Genomic DNA, 21813 nt, shown 5'->3' on the forward strand with positions numbered 1-21813 from the left:
TGAGCCGAAATAATCGTTGGTGCTATTAGAAGAAATGGAGCATGAGTGATTGTTCTGGGAAATGTCTCGGGGAGGGATTTTTCTTGAGGTCTGTGAGATAAAATGTGACGTATCCCAAGCTTCTTAGTTTTATTACTTTTTATGGAAACCCGATCACTAATCCCATGTTTAAAGCATGATCTGAAAATGAAAGAGCTACCCGCTCTGGTCCTGTCTTTCTTTCAAAAGCATTGGATTTCAGAGGTGCTGTCGGTCTGCCTCTGCTGGAGGGCACGGGCAAACAGAAGCACAGGTTCGAAAAAACAGGGATAAAAGGGCACAGAAAGAGAGAGACGGCATCTTAAAAGGGTTTTTATTCCTCTGGCTGCACGGCAAACAAGGTCAGGTTGGGTGGCTGTTATCGAGGGCGGAGAACGCCATCTGTAAAAGATCAAAATAAAAATCAACATGCGATTCGGGCCAGGAGTTGATTCAGCTCAGTGGCCATTCGCAGATTACAAAACCAGTCCCCCATGGCACAACCATTATGATGGAGCCTTGATAGAACAAGGCCTTAATCATTTCACACAAGTTTCTCCCTTGGTTGCTAGATCAAGTAAATAATCCTAATAAATCTTTACACTTCTGTAGTGCTTTTCTGGACTCTCCACTGAAATTGATTCACAGTAATGGGGACTCCCCTCCACCACTACCACTCATGTGCAGCCGCACCTGGATGATCCAACAGCAGCCAGAGTGCACCAGTACACTCAGCGCACACCAGCTCTCAGTGGGGAGGAGAGCAGAGTGATGAAGCCAGTTCATGGATGGGGATTATTATTATGTTCTGTTTATTTACTACTTTTGCTAATTTTTGCATGAAAGAAGAGAAATTCTTAGAGCTTTTAGATCTAAGGAGTTGTAAACACGGGCTCAAAGTTTTGATTTTATCAAGACCTCCATTGGCTTTATATAAAGCTTTCTGTTTAGCAAATACACCATGTAAGTATGGCTATTTCTGCATTTTGTGCTCAAAGAAATGCAAAGTGTTCATCAGACTTCATGAGAAGACATTTACTGAACTTCCAAATCCAATTTCCATTTCCATGCTTATTCAATCTTATCAAAACAAAGACCTGTAACTATTTTAACACCGGTTTTATCCTGTTATTTAACATTGTACTGTAGGAAACAAAATGCGTTCAAGAAAGTGGTCTGCTATTTTGAAGGGTAATGGTTCTTTAGTTAAATCTTGCTTACTTTTTAACTGCAAAATTAAAACTAAAAAATCAATTTCAGACTAAATTACAGTAAACAAACATCACAAAGCATTTAGGTTTCCATATGGGTTGCCAAAACCTCATGTGTCAAAGACTATGCACAGAATCCAGAAGTTAATAATTGCATGACCCCGTCTGTTCAGTGTTATAAATTCCAAGGAATTCCAAGCTGTTTCTTCAACAGAATAATAAAAGAATCATTAGCTTCCCAACACAATCCCCCCTATTTCTGTATAGATTTCAGCCAAGAAAACTGCATAGCCTGGGATGTTTTGACAGCAGTTTGTATTTAAAAATGCAAAACTGGCCTAAGACATTTGTAGTTCGAGCTTTAAATCAATCTTCTTGCATTCAAATGGCATCTGCATTATAATAAAACGATATTTTGAGTGTCATTCACTTGTGTCTAGGTTCTATCCTCAGAATCTGGGACTGGGAGCCTTCTGTGACTTTTCAAAATTGTTGCATCTCAAAAAAACTTGGCAGGGGAGTCTCTAGTATCATTGCAACAGCTCCCCCGTGTGGCTGGACAGGGGCAGCACCACACAGGCTGTAACTCCTGGTCCAGTTCTGCTTGTCAACAAAAGCAACATTCCCCACATGTATGTTTGTCCTGATCCTGGAGCTTAGTGTGGGAATACATTGTCCATTCAGGCTGGATAAGACTGGCTACCCCTCAAGTACCTCTGTGTCCACCGCCCACTATCCTTAACAAACAACAATGCAGTGTTTGCATGACAAAAATACAATGTAGTTCAGGTGGGTAGCTGCGTCAGCATGCGTAGGCTGCAAAGGAACAAGTAATAGGTTTATTCCATGCTGAAAAAAAGAAGAAAGAGAACACAACGTTTCGGCCGTGGAGCCTTCTTCAGGTGTGACACACCTGAAGAAGGCTCCACGGCCGAAACGTTGTGTTCTCTTTCTTCTTTTTTTCAGCATGGAATAAACCTATTACAAAAATACAATGTTACCTAGAGAAGCCATTTTTTTTTAAATCCTAAGCTTGACACAGTCCAAGGACACGGTCTACTGAGGTGTGACTGCGGTGTCAGAAATGTGCATAGGATTAATCATTCTGAATTAATGAATAAACAGATACTTGCCAGGTGTCTGTGCTACTCCCCGTTTCCAATGAGCGCAGGGCTGCATACGGGTCCGTTTCAGAAGGGCAGGACACCTAAAGTACAAAGAAGTACTTTAAGAGCCCATGTGTGATAAGACACGTTCTTTCAGGTGTGAAAAACCTGAGATTCTAAAGTTGACAGGGGGCTCATCTATGACTTCAGTCATTCAGGAATTAATGTTGGATAACAGAGGATTACTGCACTGTGTGTCTACTAGAATAATAAAAGATTGTGTCTGCAGATGGGACAGTAACTGCATGTTCAATCAATGTTCAATGAAAGCAGGGGAGTCCATCTCCATTCTTCAAGGGCCACTACCGAGGAGGCCATATTAGGAGTGCTCAAAACATACTCAATTATGGGAATTTTCAACATCCTAAAAACAGCAAACATTTGCAGATGTGGTAGTTGCTACTCCCTTATCTCTATCTCAGACTGTTCCTGCAGAGCCCAGTGTCCTCTGGTTTAAACTCCAGCCTGAGCTCTCCACTACATAGATTAATGAGCTATGCAAGTGTGAGTGATACGTGTGGCTCGGGGTTTTTTTTATAAGTAACAGCAAAAGACCTCAAGTAATGTTGTTTACATCTAAAAACTAAGTCTCTAATTGACAACTCAGGTTGGAAGAAGGAACAGCAGACAGGATCTCCGAGAACTGACAGCCCTGTAAATAGTGTCATTGAGGACTCCTTATTAGTCTGCTGTATGACACAAAACATGACAAATTTAATAATACTTATGCTCAATCAAAACTGGATTTTGGTATGTCCTCTTACCCAGGTCTTGAATTTCTTTAAGGTCGTGGTTAGAAATTTAAAGAAAGCTGAATTTATTTCAACATCTTTTTGGGGGGGTGAATGGTCTGCAGATTGCAACACTCTGCATATTAGATTTTTCGGAATGTATAATCCTGAGATAAAAAAGAAGCAACGTTTACAGTCGCCTAATTTCACTTTCATCATTAACTTGCTTATAAGCTGCTTGTAATATTTTTCATTTTTTGCGCAAACAACCTAGAAGGTTTGCGACCCAGTTTTGCTCTTGGAGTAAGTTTCCTCAGTCTGCCCACAGCTGCTTGACGCCTGCAGAGCCGTGCCTGAAGAAGCTGCATAGTCTTCCCCCTAGTGTTTCGTTTCTTCCTCTGCACCCAGAAAGAACACTGCATGGCTTTTCTTGGGCTCGCTGCTAGTTAAGCGTAACACGTGACATTCGTTAAAAAGCCTGAAGGTTAATGGACATTTAGCCTTTCCATACAACAGACTGGCAAGCTTCATTGGTAGCGCAGGCGATAGCTTTATGATAAAATGTTGATCTTGCTTGGAACGTCTTGTGTTAAAAATCAGACAGGACAACAATTTATAAATCGGTGCAAGGCGTACGTGTGAGATTACGGATGGAATTGAGGCCCACAGGTGCCTAAGGATGGTCGCAGCTTTCAAAGCACAGGCCAGCGTGTAGGTGTCAATTATGTGCACGTTACAGAAACTCGGTGGTGTGAAGAAGACATTGGAAAATCTGTCAAACAGTACACGCTGTGCAATATGAATAACCTTACTTTACCTATAGAACTGAACCAAAATAATACAGATATTATAAAGATAATCTGTTGATGCTGCAACACTATTTATGGCACTGCGCTGGGGGGCGTGGCTTGAGTGACATTCTTGCTGGGAATATGCAAAACCGGACACTTACATTGGCCGGTCCCGGTTGCTGGGGTAACGGTTTGGAAGATTCCACTGGCGGTCTGAGGAGGGGGAGCCCTTCCCCCGGTGTAGACAAGGTGCTAGCGGGATGTGAGAGCGGGGCCCCATGCCCCCATCCTGCCGTGGGAGGTGTGATGATACCCAGCGGCTGGGGCCACGGGGCTCCCTGAGGGCTGGTTCCGGCCTGGCCCCACGCTGCCACGGGCTGCTGAGGACCCCAGGTCCCCGAGCCGTCCCAGAGGCCCGGCGGAGATGGAGGCTGGGCACCGTAAGGCCTTTGGCTGGCCCAGGTGGTCGCAGGTGGTTGGGTGAAGGGGTTTGCTCCGGCAGGTGGTGCAGGGCCGGCCCAGGTGGTCGCAGGTGGTTGGGAGAAGGGGTTTGCTCCGGCAGGTGGTGCAGGGCCGGCCCAGGTGGTCGCAGGCGGTGGGGAGAAGGGGTTTGCTCCGGCAGGTGGTGCAGGGCCGGCCCAGGTGGTCGCAGGCGGTGGGGAGAAGGGGTTTGCTCCGGCAGGTGGTGCAGGGCCGGCCCAGGTGGTCGCAGGCGGTGGGGAGAAGGGGTTTGCTCCGGCAGGTGGTGCAGGGCCGGCCCAGGTGGTCGCAGGTGTTTGGGTGAAGGGGTTTGCTCCGTCCGGCAGTGCAGCCCAGAGATTTTGATTTTGTTGCAGAGTCCCCGCAACTGTCATTGAAACAAAACAAAACAAAAAATCAGATAAGGGTCTTTTTTTTCCTACATTGAAAGATATAAAATGCTTGATTCGCCCCTTCTCTATTTTCCTTCACACAAAGTTGCAAAATCCAAAATGAAGAATTGATTTCCAGCTTTGGACATTTACAGGAAGGGCTCCCTGTTAAGCGCGCGAGTGCAAAACAGAAACCGCCCCCTTCCTTCACGAATGATGACGTCAACACTCGTCAAGGAATTTTAAATCACTTTGTCAATGTGGAAGATAATGAGCTTAATGCGTGTCAGCTTATTATCTGTAATGGGTGCTCATTGAGGTTATAAACCTCGTGTATAAATTGGAAACGGATGAAAAGGACAGTAATTGAAATGTTATATGTAATCAATTTTTTAAATGAACACGGTGTTCGTGTTATCTTTTTCATATATTTTGGCGAATCGTAATTGTAATGCAGAAATGTAACCAGATGGATCCGTTTATTCTTTTACTGTTCATCCAACCAAAACGTGTGTTCCCCTTTGGAGTTGTTTGGAGGGGGGGTTCGATATAAAGTGGGTTTGGGATGAACCAGGCGTGTTTGTCACAATGGGGGCATTATGCAAAAGCATCGGCCGCTTTTTAAATCAGATACTCTGGAGTACATAGCACGCGTCCTGCAGGCGTCCTGGGGCGCCCCGGGGTGACAGGCAGGGCACGGTGTCCTGACACCCACCTGAGCTGCAGGGATTCAGGGGGCTGTCCGGGCTCTGCGCTGTGGGGCTCACGGGAAACACAGTCAACAATTCGTCTGTGGACGAGCTCTAGGCGGCGGGCAGAGAACCGGGAGAGCTCAGACAACACAAAGCAATGGTCAGGGTGTCCGATGTGATTTACTAGCTTTCTAAAACTACATCAGTTCATTCGGTTCCCTACAGCCGACCGACACGCAAGAGCTCAGCCTTAACGTGCAATACGACTGAGATTCTATTGCAGGTCGATAAGTTCTGCTATGGCTTTCGGAAGCAATCAATTTTACTCTGCAAGGCAGATTAAAAAAGACATTACAATGCCTGATTACCTATTAAGCAGATAGAGAGTTCCTCCAGAAATTGATAACAGGAGTGCTTATCATTTTTAGTTAATTGTTCAAGAGGGTAATAATGTTACACAAGAGCCTTGGTAAATTGGATTCAGGCATTCAGTGCACAGTGGATGACCCGTAAATTTAGTAGCTCCACCATCAATTCTGATTGCTATCTGCTGTAATTTATTGCCTCCAGCAGCTGAGACAAGCTGACCCAGGGTTTGCCACAGAGTGGAAAGAAAATTATTTCTCAATGTACTTCCTCCCTGCAATGCTGACATGGGGGATAAGGCAGTGCTGGATGCAAATTTCAAGACGGCAGAAAAAAACTAATCAACATTGAAAAAGACAACATTCCCCTTTTGTGCTTTGCTGACAGGGGTATTCCATTTGGAGTTCAGAGAATCAGGCTGTGTGAATTAGAGCATGGGTATTTGCATCAGTTCCCTAAATCAGTCCCCCTCCACAAATCTTGTCAGATTTTGTGCGTCAGACCACCGTTTTCATACCATCTTCTCGTGGTGCTGTGGGGGGGAGCTGGGTGTGAGACTGAAAAGATCTAGTTCCTCCAGCCCCTAACAAAAGAGAACAGAAGAATAGTTCAATTTCAGTCACAAAGTCCTTTTAAAAATCATTGATTTTGTACTACAAACGCATGTTCTGTGACGAGATCCACTGTCAGTACTCCTTGTATGCCCCCCCCCCCCCACAGTCTAAATGTGTCTAACAATTTCGAGAGAACACAAAGGCAAGACCCTAGAGTTTTAGTAGTAAGTCCTAATAGTCCTAAAAGTGAGGGATCTAACTGTTCTCGAAAAGACACCTACAAGGCCCATTATATTTTTCTGGTATATGGCCTTGTGATACCTTCTAGTACTGTATATTCACCTTGAACCTCCAGGAACTGCAAAATAATCTTATTTCTAAGAAATGAGAGGTTTGGAGTTCTTTCCTGTAATGATATTCAACAGCAAGCCCAGAAGTTGCCCGCGAAGCACATTTCTAAGCTTTCCAATAAAGGGTTAATTTAACATCTAAGGAATCTGAGCTGAGCTTTCCTTCTCTTTTCATATTTTGTTCTTTTTCTTCTTCCTCACCAAAAAGTAACACATTATAGAACGGAATCCCATAAGCAAGTCCATGACCAAGACGGAGACAATGGTTTGGATTGGCAGCACTGAAGACTAAAGCACATTCCTGTGCAAGAGTGACTGTCCACAGATCCCACAGAATTTATTCACTCACCTTCGGAGCCTTAGCCACTTCTTCATCCGCTAGCAGAAGACTGCTGTTCTGCAAAACACAAGCCAGTGCACCAGAAACATTTGGTTTATCATGGGCTCTGGAGCTTCTCATCTTCTGACACAAAATCTGATTGAAATTTACATACTGTAGTAGCTATGGGCAGGAGGCAATGTTCCCTCTAATTTTTAACGGCCTATGAGTGTAAACATTTCAAATTGTACAATTGCTTGTCCCCAGTGACAAAAACCTCTGAACACTAAATTGAGTGTATGTAAAATTGTAAACCCTGAAGGTATTTTTTGGTAATATGGTCATGCTCATAGAAGCATAGAGATCCAAGAGACTGGGACAGTGACTCAACGAGCCCAGTCATAGAGACTGAGTGTGGCGCGAGCATGAGCAGGAGGTTCGAGACTGAGAGCAGAGATATCGATGATCGAGTAGGGATAATAACGCACACAGCCAAGTTGGGCCTCTTGCAACCAGTCTCGTGGTCAATTTAGCATTTTTCAATTGACGACTGTTTGTTTTATTATCATCATATTTTTGGGGAATTTAATTTTGTTGGGCGCAGTTCAATTTCCTATGTGCGCTGATTTCATAACCTGTGTGCACGCGCACACGCACACAGCTTAGAGGGAACATTGGCAGGAGGCAGTCTAGGTTTAAAAATCCAGCAGAAGAAAGGAGGAGTACTCGTATATTTTTGGTTCTCACCTGCATTGGCGTGGTCTCACCATTTACCTGTGGAAGCACAAAGTAATTCAGTTCCGCGTCTGTCATGTTCCCCTGGAGATTCACACAGACACTGGAGCTGCGTGATCTCACTGGGGGAACTAGTAGCAAAGATAGTGTGGAGACCTTTTACTCACTTGATCTTAGAGGGCTCGTGAACTGGAAATATTTCTATTTAAGAGATTTGAATCCTCATCTTTCACATTTATAGCATAAATGCTCATGAGATTCCTGTGCTTTTTGAAACAGTGAAATTCACAAACCAGATTCATCCCATTGAATACAATACGATTTTTAATTTTGGGCAGCCTGACCACTTTCCTTTTTTAGATGACATTTTAAAAGATCACTTTGCTTGCCTAAGGCACAAATATTTTGCATCTGAGAAGTTCTTTATGGAATACTACAGTGTTCTGCATTTTTCCTTTGTTTTTTTAGCTTTTTCGCACAGAGGTTCAAAACTACTAATAACTTCACCATTCTGGAAAATGGCCATAATGTCATTGTATAGTTGGTCTGTACCATTTAACCATACAAATGCTATTTTGACCTGCATTGAAAGTGATTTTCATTATTGATCCAAAATCTCCAGTTTAGAAATGCCAGCTGGGCCAAAATGCAAATGCAAGAGACCTTGTATTTATGCAAGGTTGAGATAAAAAATACTAAGACAGCCTTCTGTCTCTCACCCTATTCAACATGGTGAGAGGCACAATCTGACGTACGTCTTTGAAGTCCTCAATTACAGGATCAGCCTGTGGGGACAAAAACATTTAAATGTTGAGGAACAACCACAAGTTCATGCTAGTGACAGATAATGTCAATTTAGGCACTGATAATTTAATTCATTATTCCATTGTGAAGTCATTGACAAATGAACAAAATGCAAAAACATTAAAGGAGTTTCAAATACATAATTCAAAGAAGGTAAAACTCCATAATTGACAAGACAAAATATGTATTATCCCCCACAACACCTAATTATTCCTCATTAGACCCAGATTTTGCAAGTGAGATCAGACTAGTGTTCTCCCCTAGAGAAAAGTTGTGAAATGAAATACAAAATTATTTTAGCCATAAAAATGAAAATGATTCTAAAACTGTCTGAATGCATTTCTCTCCACAGCCTGCTTCAAGATAATCTCAGGTTATCATTAAGATAATTTCTTTGATCAATAACTATACTGCTCTCAGGCATCAGGATTGCATAATGGAGCATAAAAGCCTATTCTGGGAGGTGACTTAGGAGGCCATGAGTCATACAGTAATTGGATTCGTGGAATTAAGAACTGGTTTCACGTGGCTGGTTTTAACATAAATAATAAAAAAAAGAAATGGGATCAGGTGGGTTAGTGATTATCTGCTTATGTCTTCTCTTGTTTGACCAGCACAGAATTCTGTAACAGGACTGGAGTGAATCTCAGGGAACATGTTGAGCAATCCTGCAGTTCATCATTTCTCTCCCCCAGCACAGCCATAGTCAAGGCCCAAGAGGTTTGCAACTGACTGCCAAATGAAACAAATTGATGGACGGTCTGACCCTACTGCTTAGCTGTTCGACACATCTGTCTTATACAACTTGAAGTGATCAAGAATGGGCAGCCTTGACTCCTCCATTATGAGACTCGGTTGCTCCTAATCCTTAGTTCTTTATGGGATCATTAAGAGGCGGGTCTGTGATCAATTAAGGAAATCCTGTTCTGGATTGCCTTTCTGTGCTACAACATTTCACAAGAATCGGACTGTCCTGTTCTCACCTGAAAGCCTCAGAATTCATAATGGCTTGCTGGCACTCTGATCCAGAGGACGATTAGGATGTAGCAACTGTTAAGTGAGCATTTCAAGTCATGGGAGTCAAACTCAGTTCCTGGAAGTCCTACTGTCTTCTGGTCTTTATATCTCCCAAACACAGAGTTGAACAGCTGGTCTATTTATTTAGTTAACAGCATAATCGGAAATACTTTAACCAGGCTTGAAAGTTTATTAGGTCAGTGTAATTCTACCAAAATGCATTATTTCAGTATCCATTTGTAAAGGATCTTAAGAAAAATCCTTTATTTCTCTAGTCAAGAAAACAATTAGGGTTAATTGTTTAATTGACTGCTCTGGTTCAAAAACCAGAAGGCATTAAGCCCTCCAGGAACAGTGTGTCACCCTGGAGTAAGGGTGTGCCCGCTCCTGTTGTGTCTCGCCATGCTACTGCCACAAACAGTGTGCCCTTACTGCATTGGCCATCTTGATGAAGAAGAGTTTGTAGGTGCCCTCGTGTCCGAAGATGTACGCAAAGGCTCGGGGGTCAAACTCATCCTTCTTCACTAAGCTGATCTGCTCCATTGGGTGCTCCAGCTCCACTTGCTGCACAGAACACAAGAACGTGAGACATTAGATTAGAAGCTACAAACGTGAAGTTATTCGGGCCCATACAGCCCAGGTGGTGTGGTGACTTAACTAATCCCAGGATCTCATCCATCTGTTTCTCAAAAGAAACCAGAGTTTCGGCTTCAATAAGATGGCTGGGTAGCTTGTTCCAGACTCCCACAACCCTTAGGGTAAAGAAGTGGCCCCAGTTTCTTTCACTGCTCTTTCTGAAAATGCATGCTGGGAAGACTGTCAGTGTCTTTGAGGATTTTGGAAACTTGCATCAAGCCCCCCTATAGTCGTCTCTGTTGAAGACTAAAAAGGTTCAGTTCCTAGAGCCAGTCATTGTGTAGGAGAGACAGTCAAGAAGAAGCAGTCATGAAACATTTAAGGCCATTCTGAACCCATGTTATTGTTTCCTTTAATAATAAAACCGTAAAAAACGAAGTTGTACCATGTTGCATAAATCATTCAAGAGAGCAATTGAGAATCCCTTATTCTGTAGTGGGAAAAGTCCATCGATTCAGAAAGGATTCCACTGCTGCCTTAATAGACAATGCCTACACCCTGGGAACTGGCTAGACCAGATTCTGTATTGATTAGTTACTACAGCTACCAAATGAACAAGTTAATAGGAATGGGCTCCTGTTTGTAAACCTTTTTGTGTTCAGGTTTGTCCCTTTAAATGCTAAAAAACCTGCCGACGTTTTTATTCCTAAAATTGAATAAGATACTATCCAGAGAGACTGTATTATTTGAGTGGCAGAATTTCTCTCTGTCTAACATTACTAATATTATCTTTAATTACAGTACAATAACACAAAAGCTTCATGAAGCTGGACTGCTAGCCGTGACCAGCTGTGAAGGATTTCAGAAAACACGCTGAACTCTGAGTTCTGTGAGACAGACCTATGACATCTCCTAAATATTCCAGGACACCCACACTTTATTTTGAATTTGGTAACAGTTCTCTGCAAATATAATCTTGTGAACAATGGTCACTTGCCAGAAAATACAAAAGAGGAGACTACATTGAAACCTTGAATCTATTCACTCTGTAATGTAGTATATTAAAAGCATTTAGCCCATCAAATCAAACATTTATTCAATGATTGCCAGACACTAAAGTTAAATATTGTGTATTTGCTGAAATAGTTTCAGAGAGCATACAGAGAAGTGGAGGAATGGATTGCACTATAAAAAGCATGACAAGTTGGCTAGATCCATGACTTGTTTAGAGCAAGCGCAAAGTGTTTTACTGAATCCTTAAAATAAATAAACTATTCTAAATTGCAATACCTGACTTCAAGTGCACTGATGAGATCTCAATGTTTGGACACATGTCTGTTCTGATATAATTTTCTAAACGTAAAACACTGGCATCTTTTTCATTCCAAAACTTCCAAGAATAATGAATATTGATAAAAATAAGAGTGCAGTTTGCTGCCTCCGTTATGCGTAAATAGAGAAAAGGATTGCAGCATTGTGATTTTTTTACTTGCACTATTCCAGAATTGGTTAATGTTGTGGAATTGTGTGATATCTACTTGGTTATTTCATCTAACATGCCGTGGTAAGGCACCCCGTTTCATTTGATCTGTCCTATAAATGCACTGACCTTACTGGAAATTCTTAAAATGCTTTGAAACAAATCTTTATGACTTGTTAGTTTGACTGTCCTTGTCTGTGCCGCTTTCCTACTGTAATTCTACTGCATTATCTTCTATAGTGGGGTGAGTCACTGCCAAGTGCTTTCATAGTTGCCTCTAAAAAGTGCTCTGTAAAATTAAGAATTGATGGTTTGATTACAAAAAGAGTTTCCAGCAACAGCAATTAAAACTGGTTATTTAAAAATATGACTTGCTGTGTTCATTCCTGCAGATAAGATTGCAATCTTCCTACACTCTAAAGAGAGTGCTAAAGTCCGGAAACTCTTTTCCAACAAAGCCAGGCTTTCTAATGCATTTATCCCCATCTGAGCTTTGGTTGCTGTGGCCTTTCAGTTGTATTTTCCTGATCACTTCAAGTTGAGCTTTCCTCAATCACATTCTCCATTTTTATTTATGGTATTAGAGAAACCACACAAACATTTGCCTGCAGATGTGCCCAAACTCAATGACAAGGCCCTGTCAAGCAGATTTCATGTCGCCTTGAAAGGATTGTTCCCAGTGACCCACAATGCATCAGGCTCTTACCTACCCCTGATTTCTCGTCCATGATTTTCACCCCCGCGGTCGACACCTTCAGCCAGATCCTCTGCTTGTGCTGACCTTGCTGACGCGCGGCCACCTCCCGACCCTGAGGTGAGCAAGACGCCACAATGCTGTCAGCCCACACTACAACAGCCTACCAACGAGCTTTTCCTTTTACTTTCATGGTGTTCACTGTGTTTTAGGCTGATATACTTGGTGCATTCCCTCACTCTCTGATTGTCACTCAATTTTAACCACAGCTGCTAAAAGATGATAAAATATTTCCCCCCAAAAAGCATTCTTTACAATACAAAATTGCCCTTGATTCAATATTCTGACTTGTTCGTGGTCATACAGAGACTTAATTTAAGCACCAGTGATCGGGCACAGTTCTAAAACAGGGCTGGTTGTTTTCCAGTATACCTTGAGCTTCATCATGGAGTCCAAACACATTTTGTCACCCTGGGGCTCGGGAACATCATCCACCCCAATGAGCTTGGCCTTGTACCGGACTCCATCGCCCTGGAACCGGGCCATCAGGAAGGCTGGTGTCTTGTCTGTGACTGTGGGGAGGAAAAGGTTGGGGTTAGAGAGAACGTGGATGACAGGCATTTCGATGACACGTGGCAGAAACTCAGACGTACCCAGCATCTTGCACTATTCCATCACTGCAAAACACTCTGCAGTTTTGCTATTTGCACCCGTTTAAAGTAAAATCTGCCACACTGTTGGTGAGGAACAAGCAGTATTCCATGTTAACCTTGCAGACAGACTTCAGCCCGCAATGCTAGAATCCTGCTATAGCATTTTGTGAAACTCCAAAGCAAGAAAAACAGACAAGGAATACTGGCAAAAGCACGTAGATTGTTGTTTATCAGACACCTGGTTTTGGAATAAAAAAATAATTGTCTCATTTTTGCACAGAAAGAAGTTTGGACATATCTAAACTTTATATTCCATAGATTCTAGGCCACTGTTCAAAACCTCTAGCTTGAATAACACAGCTCAGTGCACACGGACCTGAAAGGCTGGGGGGCTTCCTCTCAATTGTAACCTATCTAGCTTGTTTGGTCGCTAGTTGCTAATTGTGTGGAGGTAACAGATCTGACCACATGGTATGCTGGGTAACAAGTCTCAGGCTTCAACTGCAATTTGTGTAAAGAAGTGTCTCCTGTTTTCCATGTTAAATGCACCTTCTCCATAGTTTACCCTTGTGTCCTCTGATCTGGGACTATGTGCCTCTGTGTCAGGTCCGGTCTCCTGCAGGTTTTCTCCATTCAGAACTCAAGAGAATCTGTTAGTTTAGTCTACCAAGACAGGATATTCCTTCAAGCCCAGAGATGTATCAGGCTGCTCCTCTCTGGCCACCAGGCCAGTAATATCTTTTTGTTCGTGGGTTCAAACTCCAGCTCTGCCCTTAAATCCAGTGCATGATCGAGCTTCCTTTTGGCCCTTCAGTTGAAAGCTAAAGTAAATCCCTACTATAAGTGACTTGGCCTCAGCAGTTGCTGATTATATATCTCACTCTGGTGATGCATTAGATTCAAGTGTCCTCTATATGAGTAATGTCTGCTGTTATTCTATGGAAAATGCTTGCATGCACTCTGAGTGACCTGATATATCCCACAGGAGGCTACTTGAAATGTAATGACGTGTGAAGCATCAATCATACACAAAGGTCAAGAAGCTACATGTATCTCACCAGATTTCAACTCTCCCTTGTCAGATAAGGAATTATTTAATCTACAGGGTGGGATTAATTACAATGGATGACAAACAAAAGAATTACAAAAGTTTATAGTGGCCTTTTTTGGTGGTGGGGGCACGTTCGTCCAGCCCTGCTGACGAGCAGCGGAGTGAGCTAGCATTGACGCAGCAGCTGGTTACTTCATCCAACCCATCTCCCAGCGCCGGTTGTCGTGGATACGAATTGTCTGGAGACTTGGATCACCTGGAGACGATTTACGACCACGCCCATTCCAGGTGGTTCAGAAGATAAATGCTGGGATCTGATTGAGCTCGAGGGTCTGACAGAGTTTTGCCTCTGAGCCCCTCAGGTCTTGCTGCCGTTTTTCTCTAGTTTCCTTATCCTGACCTTTGCTTTGTACCTCATCTCTCAGGTCTCCCCTGGTGTTGGTCCCTTTGCTGCCTTTTCTACAGCTCCAGGATCTGCCCTTTGCTTTGATCTTCTCTTCACCACGTTCCTCGATCTGACTCTCGTGCTTTAGACTGTGCTTAGTTTCATTTTCATCAGCTTTGACTCCCTATAGCTCAGCCACGGACTGAGCAACTTCCAAGCAACTGCTTTGAAGTCTGCTTCAAGACCATCTCTGCCTGCTACAGCACCATGTCGCCTCTGGCCTCAGAGGCCTGTGCACTTCCCCTCTGTGTGCACACAACACTGTGTAGTTTCCCTTGTCTGTGAGCTGCTTGCTTCCCTTTGTCCTTACCTGGGGTCATCTGCATGCTCAGCGCAGTTCCCCGTGTGTGCACGTGCTGCCTGCGCAGTTGCCTGTCTGCAGGTTTTCCTGTCTCAGCTGCCTCACACCCGCCACTTCACCCTGAGTTGCTGCTAATCCCACCTCAGCAGTGGATTACAATAAAATCCTTTCCAAAGCTTGCTAAATATTTTCTTCTTTACATTTGCCATGAAAAATTCTTCAGGGAAACAAAAAACAATCCATGATGAGATAAATGCGAAACAATAAAATGGCCTCTCATGTGTTACCTATTCTACACGTTTGCGAACCATAAAAAAAAAAACAATGGTTGTACAAAATAGTGGGTAAATTGCCATTGCAAATTCTGGAAGGCAACGATGGGGATCTTGAGGCCAGCTGGAGGACATCCATAAAACCATGTGATGCGTATTTGTCCCTTGGTGGAGGCAGAGCCGACTGCAGCACAGGGAACTCGGGATCCCTTAGCGAGGAGCGCATAGCCCATTCCTGGCACCATTCTGTGTTCACTGGGAATGTCTGACCACAATTCGCAAATAGCATAGCCTGCATTCAAATCTGTGATCTCCAAAGTAATAGACAGGGTCAAATCTAGAGCAGCATTCTCTTACAAGAACTGCAGTCCTACAGCTTATTGTTTAATTGGTTTTATAGCAAAGCACTGAGTTTTTTTAGCTGTTTCACATCACAAGAAATCAGTTCAGAGGGTTAATCACATCCACATTTTTTTGTTTCAGCAGTAAACATAGAGAGGCCTGTGTTTTCTTTATAACCTAGTTAGCTGAATCCCTCTGCGTACCAAACTCTCAAAACTCCAAAACACAATGAATAAGATTTGAAAACTGTTTGGTCTTCAGAAAAGAAGAAGCAGAAGCTGAAAAACAAAGACTAAAATCCAACGCATTCATCATACCTAACCACCAAAACTCTCTCCACACACATGCAAACAATTGATATTAATGCATGGTCATGAAATACAGTTCGGTTCTTGTAAGCCCAAGCAGGGTGACTTCACCACTTCAGTGTAGACTTGTAAGAAGTCCCAGCACACTTCAGTGTCATTCCTAAAGAAGTGTGTAAAATCCAAACCGCAACTCTTCAAACAACCTCTTGTGTTACCATGATGTGTTTAACATGGAGACACATGCAGCATGAAATGGACGTTATTAACTGAAGTTCAGGGGGGATAAGAAGTCAACCACACACAGCCCAACTGAACCACCATTTTTAGGGAAATCAGCTCTACATTTTAAACACAAACACTCCCCTTTCCAGTGGTTTCAAGTATCCCTTCTCCACCCCATCTCCTCCTAGCAACTGCCCCTAGGATCATTCAGTCTGACTGGGGTTCGAGCCTCCTCATCCTGTGACCATGAGGCTGCCCATTAACCAAGCGGGCTACAAGAAAATAGGTTTTCTATCATAGAATTGCTTCAACAAGGCAGAGGAAGTTCCCTTATCCTGTTTTCTTACTTCATATCTTTAACCATTAGGCCGGAAAAAAAAAACAACATTTAAATTGTAGAATACAAAAATGCTGAGCTGGACACAGAGTTAACGTATGTTGTTCTTATAATAAAAAAAGAACTCTGCTCTAGGAGATTAATGTTTAACCTGATGTCCTTGCTGGAGGGTTTTTATTCTGTGAAGTGCCCTCTCACAGTTCCGCAGGGTCACGCTGATCTTGAGGTGAAAAGGGAGCTCAAGAGCTTGCCGTGTGATGCCAGAATGAGCTTTGTTTGCAATTGATCTGAAAACCAGGGCATTCAGGGCAGACAAAGGTGAGAAACCCTTTGACAGAAAGTCCTATCACCATTACACACTTCAGCAGAAAGATCTGGCTCAAAGTACTGCACAGTAAATGAAGCAATAGTCTCCTCTGAATTTGCCTGCTATTTCCTCTGTTGCACACTGCAATAACATATCACATTCCTTCTTTGCCATGTAAAGTTCACTGCTTCAGTTTTAAAACAGTCTACGCAATCTGAGAGATAAGCTTTTACATTTTTATTGTGCTAAATCTTGCAATTAGCATAGCCTAGGGTAGTGAAGCACACCACGATTATTGAAAAACACTTGGACAGCTCTTTGAAAGTAAGGTAAATCAGTAAATTGTATAGAAATTCACTCTAAAATGCAAAATTCACCATGGCAAACTTTCATTAGCTTTAAATATTGTGGGATACTTTGGCTGGAAACCTAGAGGGGTTTTATCAGTGGTGGCTGGGAGGTAAAATGGTAGGGATGAATATTCTTCTGTATAAAACCGGAGAACACATAAAGAAAACGATAAGTGACAAAGAAAGAATAGAGGATGACGGGACACAAAACTCCCCATCCAGTCAACAGGTACTTACAGGAGTTTCCTAATCCCATGCCCCTCACTCCCTGCTCTGTAGAACCCCAGTCCTGCAGGATTTCAGAAGGAACCCAAACTCCTCAATGGCTAAAGCAGGGGTCTCCTGGAGACCCCCAGTCTTGTTAGTCAGGTAAGACACTTGCTTTTAAAGATTCGCAAACCTGGCAAATCGGGTAAGCCATTGATGAACTGAGCATAAATCTGTTTGATTAAGAAAACTCTGGTCTTTGATGGCCGGGAACTATTTAGATTTAATGATCTTCCTAAATGAGCACTAAATTTCTTAATTTATCAAATTGCCTGTTTAATGGATTACGATGGAATTGTTTCATATCTTCAGAAATTGGTGATTTAATGGTGTTGATAATAATTTAATTAGGCCATCAACCATTCAGGTAGAAGCCAAAAGATTCTGTGTCTCCCTTTAACAAGAGTAAAGATCACTTGTCTAGAGATCAGGTTTTAAAATTTCAAATCACAGCTAAGGAAGGATGTGAAGAAAGGTCAGATGTTTTGAGACTTCTGAATCAAGGGGTTGAGGTATACCCAATCACACCTGGAGCAAGGGTGCAGTGCCACATCCATCCACTACGCCAGCAGGAGAAACTAGCTGTGACCTGTTCAGAACCTCCCATCCACTTTGAGATCAAATGGAAATTTCACTGGTGTACAGTCACAGCGGACAGTTGTATTACTACTAGTAAGGATTACAGGCAGTGTCTTCAATTGCAAATAAAAAAAAAACCTATGTGAAAGTATAAATACTGCATCTCAGCTCTGCTCATCCCATTTTTCATACCAGACTCCTCTGCTTCTGAGTGCTAGGAAACAAGGTTCATGTGCGCTGTGACCTAAACTTGGAAGAGTGATACTGCAGGATTCCAAAAAAGACAGCAGAATTAAGAGGAAAGTTTAGATTTTACTGCTCTTTCCTGAGCTGTAACAGGGGGATTTTCACAGCAGTTTGTTTTACCAAAAACGTATTTTTGTCAGACTACATGCATACCTGGAGAGTGGAGTGCTTTCAATTGTGAATTGAAGTTAACCGAAGAAATGTTTACTAAGAATGTTGACGATTTTATTGCATATTTTTAGTGGTTCATAACATCTTATTGCAGGTCGTTTCAAGACTGGCTTTTATGGGTCGTGAAAGGAGGACAGAAAGGAGACACAAGGAGACAGGAGAAAATAGAAAATAGATCTACAATTTAGCCAACTAGCTGATTTCAGCGAAACCACCACATGCAATTCTTCCACTGCAGTCAACATGCTGCGCATCCCAACACTGTGTATTAATATGAAGTTTCCACCAACCAACTTACCTTGATGAGCATAAAGAGGCTGTTGATACAGGAACAGTGTAGAGATAACCTTCTGCAAGAATAAGTGATCTCTACACACATATCTGTAGCCTGCAAATGTCTGTAGACTGAGTATTAAAAGCCTTTAATCTTTTACCTGTGGGCTACATATTTGGTACCGGGTAACATGACTGCAACTTTATTTTTTGTTTATTGAGCAGCTGGTTTTTATTTTAACCTTCACCTATATTCAGGACATTTAATTCCTGTCACCTTATTTTAAGTATTTTGGCACAGACACGCACATGGAGTTAATATATTGCATGTATGCAGTTCATCTCCATCTAAACTGAATTTGAGGAAGAGCATCTTGCAAAACCTGAAGTGGAGCAAACTGCTAGGTAATGGGATTCTTACTCCTTTACCTGTACTTGAGTACATATGAACGTACAAGCAAACAGGCACATGTAAACATAAAGAAATAAGGCACATCCTTTATAATGCATTACCATTCTAATCTTTGACAAACATTGAGTGATTAGTTTCATTTCAAAGAAACAAAACTAAATGGGTTCTGTATCTCTCTAGGCTGCCGCTTCATGCCACTGAAGACAGGGTGTCAATAATACCTGCTCTCGTTCAGATCCTCATGAGGTCTCACCTTTTTTGCTGGTCCGGCGAATCCTAATGGGGTTGTGGTTCTGAACCGGCGCACTGAGTGGTGGGGTCTGCTCTTGTTCTGTCGCCATGGCAATGTAGGATTACAGAGGAGGGCCAAGTCCAGAGACTCCAGGGATTATCCAGTCAGTTTGGCATCAGCATCCCTCCTGTAGACACCAGACAGAATGGACTTCCTGTAAGCTCTTGAGAGACAGGTGCACTGTCAGGTGAAAAGGTGGTCAGGTCTGTGACTTGTCTGGCTTAAAGAGGTGAAAGGAGAATGAACAGTAATCCTATGCTTTTCCAAGAGACAGTCCTGATTCACAGTTGTTTCCTTGGCAAAGCATAACAGAGGAAGAGCGGGATTTGGATGTGATGGCTTTGGCGGGGACAGACCTCGTTTACCAGCAATGTCCTCACCCAGACTCAGGAACATGCAAGATATGGAAGAACAATTGCAAATTCCTGTATTGACACCTCTCACGGGCTGAGAGGGCATTTCTGCACAGCACAGCTAGGAGAAGGAGGAGTGGTTTCAGAGCCTTGATAAATTTGCACTGCCAGCAAAAACTTGCCATGCAACTCTGTCGAATTCTGAGAAAGAGCTTTCTCACCTTCCCCCAGTATTGTAGCAGACGTATTAAACAAAGAATCATACACAGCTTGAAGTGGGGAACAACAGCTTAGAGAATTGTTTATGCAGTTCAAGCTAACGGTTTACTGCATTGAGCTCAGTAGAAAAAGCTACAGATGTTCACACAGCTCGTATTGCACAAAACATGGGAAAATGATATGACTGTTATTTCCAGGCAGACTATTGCTTTATTTCACAGTGGCTGTACATTTGTTCACAGATTCTAAGTATGCACACCATTTTTTTGAAAAAACAAATGAATATCCTACTTTTTGGAATTTGCTTAAGGATGCATGGCACCCAATAGTCTGATTATCAATCTGTTTAGTAAAAATCTCGCAGACAGATTTATTGTCTTTCTCCATGTTTTCCAGCAAATCAAGTGAACATGTTTGCCACTGAAGTCAGAATAGAGAAAGCATTTCCTAAGCATTGAACGCAAAGGATGTCATCACTATCCCAGAGGGCTTATTAGTTAGTATGTCTGCAAACATACAGGATTTGCATCCATCACAGATACCAGTTCTGTTCCTGCTGAGTGCAACAAAAATTCTGCCTCTTTCTGACAGTATGTCCTGGAAAGAGTGAAGAAGCTCGGCAAGTTAGTGATGCTTCTTACCTGCTGGGAGTCCCTTTCTCTCTGCTCACTGGTTGTCCTGGGCTTGCAGACTCGTGAGCGCAGTGGCCAAAGGGCATCATGGGGAAGCAAAGTTCACTGTGGATGCTCAGCTGGTGACACATTAACAACACGGGCATCTGGGAAATTAAAAACTCCCATTGGCTGCAATGTTGTCTAGCTGCTGGATTGCCGCACAGCTGATCTGACAGAGCCTTGGTTGATAAGAGATTTCCCTCACTTCCTCTCTCCTTTCACCAGATCATGGGATGGGTGATAAAGCATGCTTTAAAATGGCAAATCTAGGATGCTGAGTTACAGTGTTCAGTGTCCTTCATTGTATCTGCTTAGGTACTTACTGGGCTAGTGTTAGTGTCAATGTTCTAACATAAAAAAAGGATGCATGCTGGGGGCTTTAGCATTACACAGATCTCTAGATCCCATTGTCCGCTGAATATTTGCTACTTAGTTGAAAGCATATAACAGATGCCTCCAAAGCACAAATACAATTCTGTATTTTAAATAGTACAGAGCTGACCCTGTGACATTAAATTGCCCAAATCTGGTAGTCAGACATTCCAGGGAAAACATTCCAGCTGTGCAACCTTTCGTGAGTTTTCTGTTATTATTTCAAGAAACTCGATTATGCATCATATTCTTAACTGTACCTCACTTTTTATATTTATTCATGTTGATATCTGAGCTCCGCTTAATTCCTAAAACAAAATTATTTTATAATTTCCATTGTTTATCTCTCTGACAGACAGCTGCATGTTGTTAATACAAACCCTGTCCATGCGACTGTTCTTAGTTGTCTTGTGCCAGTGTGATGTCCGGCTCATAAATAATGTCCTTTTATGGCATTCCTCTTCACATTCTCACGATCTCCATGCCTCTTACTCTTCTTCAGCTCTGAGGGGTCTGTCATGAAGATGCTTTTCCTTAGGACAGCAGACAAGGCACTTTGCACTCTAGAAAGATATAATCAGAGAGTGTCAATATAGTGGCTGTGGTAAAACTTTACTGGGTAAGTGTCCTGGGTTCATCAACAAAACATTGATGATAGAAAGTGCCCCATCTGAAAACCCCAAAGACATGTCAGCGTCCAAGCTCCTACCTCAAGACTCAAGCCTGTGGAGAGAAACATTGAAGAGCTCACCATGTCTAGGGGACTAGGGGACTGTACCAGCAAGTCCTATGTGTCAGAACGGTGGCATGATGGCTCCATTCCTCCAGGTGCTCTGGTGTCCTCCCACAGTCCAAAGAGATACTGGTAGGTTAATTAGCTTCTGAGAAAACTGACCCTAGTGTGAATGTGTGTGTCAGTCTGTGCCCTCTGATGGACTGGCATCCTGTCCAGGGTGAACCCTGCCTGGCGCCCGTTGCTTGCCAGGATAGGACCTGGCTCCCCCGTATCCCT

The 21813-nt window shown here is 42.7% G+C and overlaps 1 protein-coding gene across 1 annotated transcript; it reads right to left on the reverse strand.

Annotated features, from left to right (window-relative positions):
• Positions 1-352: 352 nt before the first annotated feature.
• LOC148813980 (uncharacterized) lies at positions 353-20512 on the reverse strand. Its single transcript, XM_088907483.1, has 14 exons — positions 20397-20512; positions 19145-19310; positions 12788-12927; positions 12372-12470; positions 10038-10169; positions 8504-8569; positions 7797-7823; positions 7080-7127; positions 6344-6409; positions 5484-5571; positions 4729-4764; positions 4079-4608; positions 2359-2436; positions 353-394 (listed from the first exon to the last, which is right to left on the reverse strand). Exons 2-14 carry the CDS (start codon positions 19230-19232, stop codon positions 353-355), a joined length of 1440 nt encoding a protein of 479 aa, XP_088763609.1. The 5' UTR covers positions 19233-19310; positions 20397-20512.
• Positions 20513-21813: the final 1301 nt, after the last annotated feature.

The sequence above is a fragment of the Atractosteus spatula genome, chromosome 28 (assembly GCF_055471065.1).
Source record: "Atractosteus spatula isolate fAtrSpa1 chromosome 28, fAtrSpa1.hap1, whole genome shotgun sequence".
Taxonomy (NCBI): Eukaryota; Metazoa; Chordata; class Actinopteri; order Semionotiformes; family Lepisosteidae; genus Atractosteus; species Atractosteus spatula.

Coding starts and splice junctions, on each gene's coding strand:
- LOC148813980 (XM_088907483.1), bottom strand. CDS start 19,232: ATGGCGACAGAACAAGAGCAGACCCCACCACTCAGTGCGCCGGTTCAG. Junction 12,471..12,787: donor ACTCCATGATGAAGCTCAAG/GTATACTGGAAA, acceptor TGCTCACCTCAG/GGTCGGGAGGTGGCCGCGCG. Junction 395..2,358: donor GTAGCACAGACACCTGGCAA/GTATCTGTTTAT, acceptor CCTCGATAACAG/CCACCCAACCTGACCTTGTT.